Here is a 14,699-nt window from a genome sequence, read left to right on the forward strand (position 1 = left end):
CTGACCCTCGGACACCTGTTCTAAAAACATTTTCTTGCACTGTTTACCTTTCGGATGCGCCAAGATGGATAGTTGCATCACTCGCATGTTTAGGTTTAACATAATGCAAGCGTGAAGGAAAAAACACGTTTTACAGTGGCATGCAACAAATTGAGTACTTGCGTAATAGCATGAAAAAATCAGAACAAAAATTTTAATTCAAAAACCAGCAGCCACAATGAAAAGAACCCAACTATACATTTTACATCTTAATCAGAAAATTTTGATGGCCATGCTTTTGTGAACTGGTGCTGCTGAGATTTTTTAAAGCTTTGAGGGCTGTGTGTTTGGGGCGTTTCTGCCTGCTGCATTTTCCAAAGTGAGCTAAATTCGGTTTCTGCTGTAGCAACATGTTAGCAGATTTTAAATTCAAATTGTATTTAATGGCAGTAGTTAAACCTCGATATAACGAAGTAGGTAAAATTGGCAATTCGCATCATTATATAGAAATTTTGTTGTATTGAAATTCGACCTTTTATGCAAACAAGTGCTGTCACCGATCGATTTTTCTTACATGGAAAGGGGCCGCGGAATTTCCCAAATTATTCGGCAATCGAAAAAAGCAAATTTGAATGAGAAAACAATTCATTTTGATGAATTTTGGAGTTGGCGATGAATACGGTTTCATGCCACGTCGACAATATCTTCGTATAGGCGGTACGAATTAAGCCACGCTCTTGCGTGCATTTCGCCCCCGCGGCTGATAGCGTCGTCCACACTCGGACGACGCCATCTTGAAAAGCGCCAGCAGCGGTGAGCGAATGTTTCGTCTGCTCCTCGCTCCAACGGGTCAGCGAAACTCGAGGTTACCCAACCTTCAATACTAAACGCAGGGGAAGAAAGGTTACACGATGCCACGCCGTCTCGGCACGCCCACTCTTTGCACACGTGGCAGATTACCTCTAAAACAGGGTGCGCGGCTTCGTATGCGCTCAGCCGGGCTTATGCGCATGCGCAGTCACGGCCGAGAAGCGCGCCAACTTCCCCCGCCCCTTGCGCGCGCTTGATCGGGTTACCGTGATCTCGCTCCCCTCCCCCTATTTCCCTTTGCTCGCGTGGGGAGGCGGCACTCGCGCCTAAAGCACCAAGTGCGCGGGGCGTGATAGAATCTTATCGAACTTGGACTGTATACGGAATGTGACGCGGCTTCACTTCGGCGGTCGCTCTTGTTGCGCCGCGCGCGATTTGAGAGGTATATTTACAAGCAGCCACTTGTAATTGATTCGTTTGACCCTCTGTGTACGCGGAAGTTTACATTTATTGTCTCGGCATTCCTTTGCTGCAGAAGCGAAATTTTGTTATATTGAAGTCGCATACACACACACTTCGTTATATTGAGGTTCTAATCACATGGTGTTCTATGGACAAGAGGTTATGAAAAGTTACACTTTGTTACATCAAGAATTTCGCTATATTGAGGTGTAACTGTACTTTGCTGAACGTTGGAATAACTTTTTTTTGACCCACTATCCAAATTGATTATGCTAATTGTGTTAGCTGTGGTAATTGGTATCTTACAAAAAAAATTGTTGTGGGTTATTTTATGATTGAAATTCTCCAAACCAATGTTGCATAAGAAGTTTTTGAATTTCAGCTTCACTCAAAAATCATATAGACTTCTTGTACCAGTCCACCATGTTGGAAGTGAGGATGTGTGCCACTCGCGCAACACTGACTTGTAACCAATTTCACGGCACTTGTTGCACATGAATAAACTGTTCCATGAAATTTTAGTTTAACCAACTTCTGTATAGATAGTACCAATACATTGGGCTTTTGCAATCACAAAGTACCTGGGAAGGGCAAGAAGTGGAAATTGTTGCATGCCTTAACGCTGGTGTTGTGAGAGGTGCGCGCATTTGCCCCAACTAGGCAACTCTGAGGTACTATATTTTTGGAAAGTTGTATAACATCCACAAGTTCCAGTATGCGTGTGGCAATTAAAAACTGTCATCTTTGCTGCTGTGGAAGCTGCCTTGCGAAGTTGTATACTGTCAGACATGGATGTTAAAAATAATATTTTAATAAGCTGAAAGATATTTTAGCCTCATCATTAGCCAGATTTCGCACATTCAGTTGCTATATCACTTCAGTGACACAACCTTTACATGACTATTTCTGCGATAAAGCCGTTGATTGCATGAAATGGTCCCAACTTGTATGAGTGGATGTGCTGAAGAAGTGCCTTGTTTTTCATGACTGTGTTCCGAGTTAGGGAGACTCCTTTTGCTGTGAAATGTCTGTTAATTACACTGGTAGTTGCAAGAAATTTAGTTCTGTGCTGTGATTTGTATAGCAGAAATCCTTATTAGAGTACACTGCAATCCATGTATAACACTTTTAAAACAGAAAGCTGTGCAAAATAAGAGATTTTGAAGTTGAAAGACTACGAGGTGGTTTGTTAGGTACTGATAAGCAAAAAGGCTGTAAGTCTGTGTTCTTCTCAGTGAAGGTTGGCAGGTGTATATAATATCCAGCCGTGTCATGTAAACTGATGAGGGACCTTAAAACCATATGAAATGTGTCTAGTTTTCAAAATTCCATAATTAGCAACCCTGGAAAGTTGCTTTCCAGCCAGGCAGTCTTGACCACTGTGCAACTTTTACATTTATTACAAGGGTATTATCAGGCATTCTTAAAGAATTGCTAAAAGAGTCATTGAATCAATCTAAAATGGTAGTAACCTGCTAGAGACCTCGCATCATTTGTTTTATGCCAAAGTATGACTACTATTGCAGAAAAAATGATGAATTCAGCATCAGTACAGTTATGAAAACTGGGTACCATCACCGACAGCTTGAACAAAGAGCCATTAGTAAACAAAGTTGATCTCTCTCTTCTCATTCCCCCTACTGTTACTCAAGTTTACTGCAGTGGAAGGGGTTCTTTGCAGAGTAACCTTTGGCTGCGCCTATGACTCTCGAGTTAATGCTTTGCCACCTATGTTGGTTTGGAAAGCACATTTAACACAATAAAGTTTGGTGGCTGCCAGCTTGTTTAAGAATTAACTGTGGCAGTTGCATGCAGTTTGTACTGAAATAACAAACAGCTTGGAACAAGATTGGTACAACCAATGCCAGTGGGTCAGTGGCATGGTTGGAGCCGTTTCGCCAGGCCCACTAATGAAGAAATCCTGTGGTTGAGTTTCGGTACACATGGGGCGCTTACTTTAAACTAAATGTATTCAGTTCTGCATGCAGATGTACCGGAACACACACAAAACAGACGACCTTGGGCTTATGGCACTGATTGTGCAAGACATCGTGGTTTTGTGGTGATCTTTTCTTGTTCTTCCTGGTCTTTTTGCCTTTTGGTGTCTGTTCTCTGTATATTCCACTATACAAGGTGATTTTATTTTTATAATTAACAGGCTTTTAAAAATTGCAATGTGACAGCAGTGCAGGTGATGTTTCCACATACATTTTATTACGAGGGCTGCATTGAACGCCAGAAAGAAACCCACACAAAATGCATATTTAATAATAAATCACTAATTAACTTCTAAACCACAACATTTATAGTAATTATTTATATGGCAGAAATAGGGGCAATAACTTTTAAATACCAGCTCAATTTTTTAAAACTCTAAAATCTGTGCACAGTTCTCTAAGAGAGTTTTGACCAGTGACATTATTTACATCATAAATTTAAATCATAGTAACTGAGAAATTTTTGTTGCGGGCACTTCTGTGCTGGCCAGATAAACTTTCTTGTGATGTGATGGATGCATTCAGTTATGCTCGCCAATAACACCGATAAATATTTCATCAACATTATCGCTCGCTTGGCAAGAAGTCATATCACAAATCTGTCAATTGCATCTAATAGTGCATCCAAAGCAGACAAAACTGATCTATCATACTACATGGGCATTAAATACTGCACTTATATGAGTACGACTATTGCAAAACCCTTCTAAACGTTGTCACAAATTCATGCAAGATATACATTAATCCATCAAATTTGTCAGCTTTGGATGTTCTTACAGATGCAGTTTACAGAACTGCGACATCATTTCTTGGTGCAGCGTTTGTGGTTTTCTAAACTTAGTAAACTGAAATGTTTCTGCGAGCTATACTTAACCTAGAGGCCTCCACTATGGCAGGCCTCCTTTTAACTCACTGTATAGGTTCGGCACACTAAGTCCCAGAATTTAATTTTCCTATTAAAGCTTAGGAAGAGCTTCTTTATGTGTGTGTTTCATGTTCCAGCACCAGGCCCGCGGTACCATACTCACTGCTGCTGGTCTACTGCAAGGCAATCGGTGAGGGCTGAAGCCTGCTTTGCAACCTAGATTTCAATGAGGAACTCGTTCGTACAGGCGTGCATACTACTTTAATGGCGATTTGGATGTTGTAATGAGGTTTCTTCAAGGGAGCGCTTCCATTGATGATCGGCAATGCATGAGCACATGAAATGATAAATTATTTTGCAGCAAGCAAACAATACATTCCCTTAACAAACCACCAGCACAGTGAAGCACTAGCAGGCACTACTGGGGTTTGATGTGTGATTGTGGAGGTGCTAGAAGTGGTGGTCCCCAGTGATGCTTTGAACTGTTATAAGTAAGTCTTAGTTGCCTCTAGGCAAACATGAGGATCTCATCAAGCCAGGAAGAGGCCTGGCATTAACATCGGGGATAGCAGGGGGTTGCCGTGGCCTGACAGAGGTCTGTTGACTGTGTCGCAAATTCTGATGGATTAACCTCCACTTCCATCACATTAAAACAAAAGCTATTTGTATATATGTGCCAACCTGAGCTACTTGCTGTATTTGATTCTATAGCTAAGTTTTCTGTTAGGGGCAACAGTTAGTTAAATCTCAAAGATTTGTGTGTGTTTGTTTTTTTCAGCTTGAAATGCCAGGACTTGCTACAACAAACCTGGGGTGAATTTGATCCACTACCAACCCTCAAGCTTAGACAATCATTCTGGATCAAGTCACTTAAAAAAAAAAGAAATGCAAAAAAAAATTTTCCTGTCTGGTGCAGTGGTGTAGCAGCTATCGAGGGTGGTGCAATTATCCAACGCTAATGCCCAAATTCTGTTTTTTGCACACATTCAGTGCATCATTCCCTCTAGTGACGCTGACGTAAAGTGAAATGTTTGACGTAGTAGTTCTGCAGAAACCCGCAGAACCCGCAAAGTGAAATGCTTTTGAGAAAATGACAATGCAGACAAATTATATCTTAGAGGATAGCTATATTTATTTAATAACACATTTTATTTTTAAATATTATAATGAACTTTCCTGATCTGTAAAAGTCAATGATCAGTTACCATATATACTCAAGTAAAAGCCACACTTGTGTAAGAGCTGCACCCCCAACTTTACAGCCAAAATTTCACGAAAAAAAAAAGCAGAAGAAATTTCAAAAGATAAGCAGCACTCTGGTTAGAGCTTGTCTGACCAGTCACATTGTTGCACGAAGCTGCTAGCAGAAAGTGTCTCACAGCGTACGGTACACCATTCAAACTAAAGCATTTGGTGTACATGAAGCAGCATAGCAGGCATGGAGATGGTCACAGCTTCATTGTTGAAAAAAATATATGTATGTGTCGGTGGTCCATACAGAAAGTGAACGTCGTAGAAACAAAAAAATTATGAAAACAATAGCATTTCCTCTTCTGTTACATCGTGATCAAGGGTATCACACATGGCGAAAAACTTGGAATACGATAAAGTCCCACTATGTAAAGGCCGCCCTTGTCAAAATATAAAGAAAGAAAGCACGCCCCCTTATGCGGGGTATGTACGGCATTCATATTCAAACATGTTTTTGTCACACTTTTGCTGGATTGTACAATATTGCACTGTCACTTTTTCGTTTTGTGCATGTGACTTGAGATGCATTACATGTATGTGAGTGCAGAACAAAATGCTTTAAAGCTTGGTATGTGTGTTGCACATGGTGTCATGTTTTGAAACTCCAGGTGCTCACCTGTGCCTGACCTGTGTGTTGGCAGAGGCCGCAGGGCGTGACGGTGCTTTGGAGCATTAGTATGTACACACTTACTACATAATTTGTGTGAACCAGAAACAATTTCACAAGTTCACTATATAGGCTTTTTTTGAGTGTTTGGGAAACAGAATGTTCACTTGGTGACACATTTCCTGTCCTCCTTTGCATTGTTGGGCATTACATTCATATTAACCAGTCACCTTCACCATTGCTCAGTTCTTGCTTCATGCTGCAATTATCTTGCCTCTTGTTTTGTTTATGTTGTTGCTGAGTGACTTTGTCCCCTAGCTGCTTTTCTTCTATTGCTTATTTGCATTGTGAAGCCATTTCTTATGCAACATTCATGCATCCACCAGCGACTGCGCAATCTAAACACTTCCTATTGCTTGTTTTTTCTGATAGCATCTATGCACATCTGCTAGTGTGTTGTTCTTTTCCAGGTATGCTATACTTGTAGATGCAGCTTTTCATACATTATCTTATACATTTCATACATTATTTCATACATTATCTTTTCTATGTTGTGCCATAGAATGGTGAGTTATTCAGTATATGGCTAAATGGAGAGCAGAGTATGTGAAGATGTGCCTCCACTGTCTTGTACAGCCAGCATCAAAAGTTTAAGACGCAGGATTTGCGAAAAAGCTGGATTCCCACAAAGCCTGGCCACATGACCTCGTATTTGGAGTTTTCTTTCTGCCGCAGTCAGTGTGACCTACATAGTTGTCTAGTCAATTTGAAGCAACATGCTTCACTAGAGCAAAAGTTCATAATTTTCATTAGCCTGTGCCCCCATAAGCTTTAATGCTGGCTAAATCAGTCATCTCACCTTTTTGTGTAAGCAAAGCTCATAAAGGCATGTGTAGTTAAAGTGATGTGCACAGCTGCGCCTTACACTGCACACCGTTTCATCTTGTGCTGTCTCTTATGGTGCATCAAGCTGTGCACAGCCTTTTGTTTTTTTTTAATGCCCTGTGTGTTGCTCTTTCAGTGCCAAGGAAGACTGGTGTCAAGGCCACATCACTGTTCACCACCCTGGGAAAGATGCACTTGTGCAAGCTGTGCAGATATGCTACGATCAGCTACCCCAGCATGGTGTTGCACCTGCAGAATCACGCAAGCAAGAAACCATACCAGTGTCCCCACTGTCCACGAGCCTTTGAACACTCGAGGAACCTTTATAGCCACTCATTCACCCATCGGAACCAAGGGACGTTCGACTGCCTCACTTGCCGCTGCAGCTGTAAAACACAGTACGAACTACTGTACCATATGCGCAAACACGAGTAGACAGTGTTCCAGAGCTGAGGACAAAGAAGTGATTGATAGAGAGAGTGCACCCAGCTACATGAAAAACATTTATTGGTAACAAAGAGTGTGAGGTGCTTGCAAGTGAAGGATCACCATTCCTTTTTCTGCAGCAGCTGTATCCTCTCTCTTTAGGACCTCTTCTGATATGCAGGATGTGACACTTAGCACTCTGTCTTTATTACTAGAAGCTGTGATGTGCACCTCTCATACTGGGTAGCCTTTTGTTTTCTGTGTGAACCACTTTCAGTGAGATGCGAGCATTTGACCTGCACTGCTGGTAGCACTGAGTTGATTATTAATGAAAAGAAGAGTCGGTGTGCTGCATGGATGTGATATACATGGCAGACACACCTTGCTGCTGTAAACTAAGCATTGCGTGACTAGCTGTAAAGACAAAATCTGTTGAATATTCATGAAGCTACTCAACTTGTTACTCAACTTGTTGACACATTGACAACTTGTTACTGTTGTCAATGTGCTCAAAAAAATATTGCACTCTTCATGGCAGTGCCATGAAGATTCAGCTGTTGGTTATGTTTGTAGTATATTCAAAGGATCTCTGAATAAAATTTATCCCTCCGGTGGGATTTTCTAGTTACAAACAGTCTACTTGTCATTACTAATCTTGAACTTTGTGGTCTACGTGCAAACAACCTAATTGTAAACTGCACTTCACATAAGTAGTTCGTGGGTTTTAACTTGTACAAGTGAAATAATGTGAAGTCTGACAGTAGATTCGACATGTGTTTCGTAATGTACATAGTATAAAATAGGTCAACCAATTCCCTAGGCTTTGAGCGTGTATACGTTTGTAACCTGACCATGTCTGGAGGAAAACAAGATACTTGGTCACGTTGTGTGCCTTTTGACTTTAGCCTCATAAGGTGTAAGTGAACTTTAAACAAAGCTTTTGGTAAATTGACAATGGCTGAGCACTAAGCATGGGTCACTTCACACTTTGGTTACCTCTCTGTTTTACCCGAATAGCCAGAGGGTCTGTGCGTGACTGGAAACCCTTCAAGCCGACTAATGCTAGAGAATAAATTCGCACCATGCGCCATTTTACACTTGGCAGTAGGGGTGTTCAAATTGAATACACATATTCAAAAAAAAAAATGGCCACCAAGTATTCAGTCGAATATACATAATATTTTCTCATATCTAAGGTAACATGAAATACAAAGCTTGTATGTAGCTAGTTAGGAAAAAAGGTCAAGCCTGTATACATTGATGCAGGCATGTAATGCATTTATAATTAGACATTCAATGAACTGAGGAGCTTGTAAATGTCAAACAATTGCTTCAGTTATCTGGGGCACAATAGCAATAATGGTAACGAATAAAGGGAACAACATTTTACTACATGTACAGTGTTCTATTCATTGAAGCAGAGAGTTGTGATACTACACAAGTGCACATGTTTTAAAGGGATGCAAACATTGTGAGACTGGCCAAATAAGAACTCGGAACAAATTTCTATATTGGCTCGCATTTAGGCAGCTTTTGTTATTGAATGACTGGAAATTATTTGCCAGGAGTTATCTGCTCACTGTGTGCTCATGAACTTGAGCTCTCTGCAACATCAGCAGTGCTCCTGTAGCAGAATCATTTGGAAGAGTCTTTACACTCATTCTGTCTCCTTTGAGACTGCTATGAGTGTTTTTCATATATATTCGAAATAAATTTCATGGATATTCAACAACTTTGAATAGTGAATTGTCCTACTGAATATGAACCAAATAACAAAAACTAATTGATCCATATTCAAGATTTCAACTATTTGCGCACCCATTCTTAGTGGACAATGGTGTGGAAGCTATGCAAGTAGTGCAGTCATAGAAGTCTGACTCCACATGCTTTGCAATACAGGTGGTTTACGATCTGCAACGCTAACTGCGTAGTGCCACGTCACAGTACAAGTCCCCGGTGATGAAGGTCTCATTTCATTGGGGTGGAAATGGAAAAACAACCATGTATGGAAATTTTGGCAACTGGTGAAGAACCTCAAGCAGCAGTATGGATGGAGGTAACCAATGCAGCATCTTTCAATGGCCTAATACTCTCAAAGGCCAAACAGGTAATTCAACAACACCTTGTAAGGCAGTAAAACTGTCTGTTATGCTGAATGTGATTGCGATGTCTTGATAATCCACGTATCAGTGCATCGGTTGTGCACTGACATATGCACAGCATTGTGTACGCTTGTGTTCTTCCATTCTGTTCATCAATGTTCCTGTTGGGTAAAAGTGGTCTTTTATATTCTTTTCATATTTTTTTTTCATTATTATCTTAAGACATCTTCATTGGTAATTAATACATACCTCCTGCCAGTGGCTATAAATAAATTGATGCAAACACATGTGTGATGAGTCTTTCCTGTCTTGGCTCTCTTGTGTGGTACTTTGCCATTTTACTTTGTTGTGTTTTCTTGGTTGGTTGAGCATGCATGGAATTGCATTGTTGAACTCTGTTTAAGTAGTGCTATGAAATATTTTAGTATGCTGAATACCTACATTCATTTTGAAAGTGCCAAGGTTTCATATGAAATCCTATCGTAGTCTCCTCTAGTGATGCTGAGTTAAAGTTATCACAGCACAAAATTTTGATGCAAATACCTTCTCACTGTTCACTTTCCATCTACAAGTCTATGCCTACCATGACATATAATTAATTACCCATTCCTTAAAACATATTTGATTTTAATTGTTTACCAGCAAGGCTTAAAGATTATGCATGAACATTATGATGTGTTACACGTACAGGTATCAGGTGAACGTTTATTTGCTGTGTTATGCATAAACATACTAGCACATGTGTATGAAGCCAAACTAATAGCAATTTGTGAGGCAACATGGTTGGAGCACCACTGTTGCATCACGTTTGGATCTGTCTCTTTCCGCAGTGAGCGTAAAGGCTGCTCTGTACAAATGCTGTCAGAATGAGCAATTTTTTCTTTTCTTAGTCTGCACAAATTAAGTGTTAAAGTAGAAAAAAGAAAAGAGAGCGCCTAAAGTTGGTGTCTATGTTCGTTTAAAATTGACGGCAACAGTCCCTTGGACAGGGCATTTTTGCTCTTTTGCTTCTTGTTTCACAGGTGGCTTTTGTTGTGTGCTGTTGACCTTACACATGTGGTGTCAAGTTTTGAGACTGTTCTTGAAGTACAGAGTGCCATGTCTGTGTATTGACTGTGAAAACATGTGCTGCATTGAGAGGCGCAAATCAAATTGCTAGCAATTCTAAAATAGTGGGCAGTAATGTCAGCCCATCATTTTATGAGATGGCAAGGGGGGGGGGGGGGGGGCATCAGGAAAGCATGTGAGCCGGAATAATGTGACAGTTCTGTTCCATTTACTTTCTTTTTCATACTTCCCCACTGGCTTCAGTGACACCCAACCTACATTGTTATGAAAATTTGTTCTGGAGTGCCAGGTAATAAAAAGGGTGGTAGCTAAGGTGCGAGGAATGGTTATCGTTAAAGACATTCTAGCGCTTTGACATAGGAGGCTGGAGATGAGTAGCTTGCCACCTACCACTCACTAATTACGCACACTAAAAAAAAGCTACACTAAGGGGGCAATGGTAAAACGTTTGGCATACGCTGAAGAGTTTGAACAACAGACATAATGTGAAGTAGCTGCAGCATTCAGTCAATTGGAAGCAGTGTGAGCTTTATCCAAAGAACCTGCAATTGTCAATAAGTACTTTATGCCGAGACTATTCTGAAAAATAGCATAAGAAATTCTGCAGAATCTTTTAATCTATAGTTTAAGTTCCTGGTGCTCTCTTTAGTTAGATAGGTACTGATGCTGGTGTTCACTTCTACGTTTCTTTTGACCTGCATTGTAGTATTGTTGTTTTGTGTGCTTCGACCAGCATCTTCTGTAGTAGGTATTGTTTCTTTCTCACAAACCTGCCCTTACACTGATGGACTATTGAGCATATTTTTTGTAATAGTTACTAATTATGAAACTTACTAAAGGAGAGTCTGGTATAGATGTCTAAGATGCCCCTACGATGGCATTTCAAAAACCACAAAGCACTAAGATATCTTGTAAATACTGACTTGAAACATTTTATGGCTTCTTCCATAACTTCTTTTTATGCCAATGCGTTACCACAAGGTTCTTGTGACATTATCCTTTGAGTGCAGTACTGGGCTGATGGAAAAAGTGCTTGGTGGCTTATGCTCTGTCAACACATTTTTTAACCTAATATTACCAGCATTACTTGCTGGCTGCTGCCAGAATATCATATGTGGGTGTCTTCTTTGGATAATTATAATGCTCTGAGAGTATGTGAACAAAATAGTTGTATAGCAAGCTCTTCTAAGTATAGGACTCCTTTTTCATACAATATGATTTGGGGCATTGTGCACATTAGGCTATGCTTTTGCGCAACGAAACTTGGCGAAATCCTTGGCAGGTGCGTCAGGGGGTAATGGCGCTATAGTGTATATTGGCATGTATGGGCTTGCCACATAATTTAAGTGAGCCATAATCAGCTTCATGTGTTGTGTGCAGCACCATATACTATGTACCTTTTTTTTTTCATCTCTGAAACAGACATATTGATACTATTATCATTGACTGGATAATGTGCACTTGATGATGTATTTCCTCTTCTCCTTGCATTTTTGGGCATTATATTCATATTAATCTGTCACCTTCACTGTTGCTCAGTTTCTGCTTTGTGTAGCAAATTGGCTTGCTTTTTTGTTCCATCTTTGTCATTGCTGCTTTTATTTCATTGATTTTCTGCATTGTGAAGCCATTTGTTATTCAACATTCATAAATGCAATTTTGACTGCACTATGCAAGTGTTTTCATTTATTAACTTTCTCAGATAGCATCTATGCACCTCTGCTGGCATGTTGTTCCTTGCCAGATATGCTACCGCTGTGTATGAAGCATTGTTCATTTTCTGTTCATTGAGCCAAGAGATGGCAAGTTAGTCAATATATGGCTAAATGGAGAAACAGGGACCTGTGCATGTGTGAAAGTGTGCCTTCACTGGCTTGTGCTGTTGGCATCAAAATTTTATGGAAACAAGGCATTTGCTGGATTCTTGCAAAGCTTGAGCACATTGCTTCGTATTCAGAGTAGCAGTTCACAGTAATGTGTGTGACCTACACAGTGATGTATTCAGCTAGAAGCAACATGCTTTAACAGAGCACAAGTTGATAATTTTCATGAACCCATGCTCCTGTTAACATTTGATGTTGACTCTACATCACTCATGTCATCTTTGTGCATAGACAGAATGCAGAGGCCACAGAGGTGCTGTACTTATACAATTCTAATGTGATTTCCTTCTCCCCTTAAAATTTATTTAAGCAGGACATTTGCATTAGAATTGCATACAGAACTAAAACTGCAAAAAGTGATGTTCAAATTCACCTCTCCCTCCCCAATCACAAACTTGAACTTCATATCTCGAAGGTTGTGCTGCTTTCCTGTAGTGCAGTTAGCAGAAGCTCCCTGAAGTGGCAGGAATTTCTCATCGTTGGACACCACCTAAATGGTGTCCAAATAATGCCCTACAGCAACCTCGCAGTTTTATCTTTTCTTTCTTCCAGTGATAAAAAATTGTTACTTTCCTCACTTACAATGAAAGTATGATAGGGAACAACTAAGGGTGTCACATTTCTTATATACTAAAATATTGCGATCGGAGTGGATGTTACAATTGAGGATTCGTTAGGGTTGAAAATTAGAGTATTTGTATCCAAAGTTAGATGCACACTTGCACCTTTCACTGCATATCAAATGTCACAGTGCACCAAGCTGTGGGAAACATTCTGTACTGCTTACACCCTGCGCACTGTTCTCCCAGGGACAAGCAAAACTGGTGCCTCATCGTTGTTTACCATCGTGGACAAGGTGCGCTTGTGCAAGATGTGCAGCTATGCCACCAAGAGCTCCTACAACATGGTGGCACACCTGCGGACACACACAGGCGAGAAACCATACCAGTGTCCACACTGCCCACGTGCCTTTGCACACCCAAGCAACCTTCGCAGCCACGTATTCACTCATCGGTACCAAGAGTTGTTCAAATGCCTCACTTGTAGCTCTAAGTTTAAAACACAGAATGAACTGCTGCAACATACATGCATACACAACTAGACAGTCTTTCACAGCCGGGAGCGAAAAAAATTGAAAGGTTATTTTAAAGAGAATGCACTGTGGGGGGCTAACCACATAAAGGTTCATCAGGACCTTTATGTGTCAGGTGTTTTTGTGTGTGCAAGGACTTCACTTTCTTTTGCGACTGTGACCGTCTTGATCTCTTCACAACCTTTTCTGATACACCAGTCCGTGTACTGAGCTCCCTGGCTTGGAACCCATGCAGCTTTGGTGTGTGCCCTTCAAACTGAGCAACCTTTTATGTGCAATGTGAACCATGCTCACTGAGATGGAAGCATGTTAGTTGCGCTGCTGACGGCACCAGGCTTGGTTATTGACAGTCAGTGTGCTACATGGATGTGACATGTGTCAGGCAGTCTGGTGAATATTATCTGCTGTAAAGATTAGCACTGCGTGACTATATAGCTTCAAAGAGGAAGTCTCGATCTCGATCTAAATGAAGTCTCAACTTCACAGACTTAGATGAGGTTGCGGCATATTGTGAGGTTGAGGTGAGGCTGCCATCTTAAATTTCTGTGTGGGAGGCCCACAATTTTGACCTCAACTTTAAGCCTGCATTTGAGGATGTGTGAAATTGAATGTCCAGTGTGGTTGAATTGTGCGATCAAAATTTTCTGCAGCCCAAAATTGATGAGTTGGCAGTACTCAGTCAATGTTTTTCTTATGTGAACTATGACATTTATCAAAATATGCCCAAATTTATGTATACCTTACGTAAGCCATGAGATACCTTGTCATAGCATGCTTTGCAACCAAAACCTCATATTGAGCAAGTGTATTCATGAATTTTTATATTTGCTTTATCTTGGCTCTGGAGCCACATGTATCAGAGGCATCAATACATGTCTGCATAGGTTTACGCATGGGAATACAAATGCATTTAACTGAAAACTCGATGTTATACTCACAAAATGAGAATAAGGTCAAAGAACCTGACCTCACCTTCGATAATGAGGTTGAGATGATATGAAGGTGAGGTTGCCGATGGCCTAAAGAAAGGAGAGGCGAAGTCTCCTGAAAGCATCTCACCCTTATAGGATGAGATTGAGGTTGAGTGAAATCATCAAATCTGATCTGAGGCTGATGTGAGATTTAGCCCTGTGTGTTGTAGCCCTGTAAGGTCGTCTACCTTCATTTGCATAGAACACAATAAATATAATAGTGCTCGCTCACAAGTGAACTTTTATTGGCACAAGCCATAGCCTTCAGTTGTGAATAATCTATTATCATTATGGTGGCCC

General features: G+C 40.6%; 1 protein-coding gene across 8 annotated transcripts in view; it reads left to right on the forward strand.

The window, feature by feature from the left end:
- The window catches only part of LOC135912319 (zinc finger protein 84-like), a 58,157-nt gene that overhangs the window by 33,001 nt on the left and 10,457 nt on the right, over positions 1-14,699 (forward strand). For 5 of the 8 annotated variants that reach the window (XM_070540724.1, XM_070540723.1, XM_070540725.1 and 2 more), the window contains one exon: positions 13,145-13,267. In XM_070540724.1, coding sequence (XP_070396825.1) covers positions 13,145-13,267 — 123 coding nt within the window. Of the gene's footprint in view, positions 1-4,250; positions 4,304-5,972; positions 6,040-6,992; positions 7,915-13,144; positions 13,268-14,699 lie in introns of those variants that run through there. The other 3 variants (XM_065444724.2, XM_065444720.2, XM_070540727.1) reach the window with 3 other exon arrangements.

The sequence above is a fragment of the Dermacentor albipictus genome, chromosome 6 (genome assembly GCF_038994185.2).
Source record: "Dermacentor albipictus isolate Rhodes 1998 colony chromosome 6, USDA_Dalb.pri_finalv2, whole genome shotgun sequence".
In the NCBI taxonomy this organism is placed as follows: Eukaryota; Metazoa; Arthropoda; class Arachnida; order Ixodida; family Ixodidae; genus Dermacentor; species Dermacentor albipictus.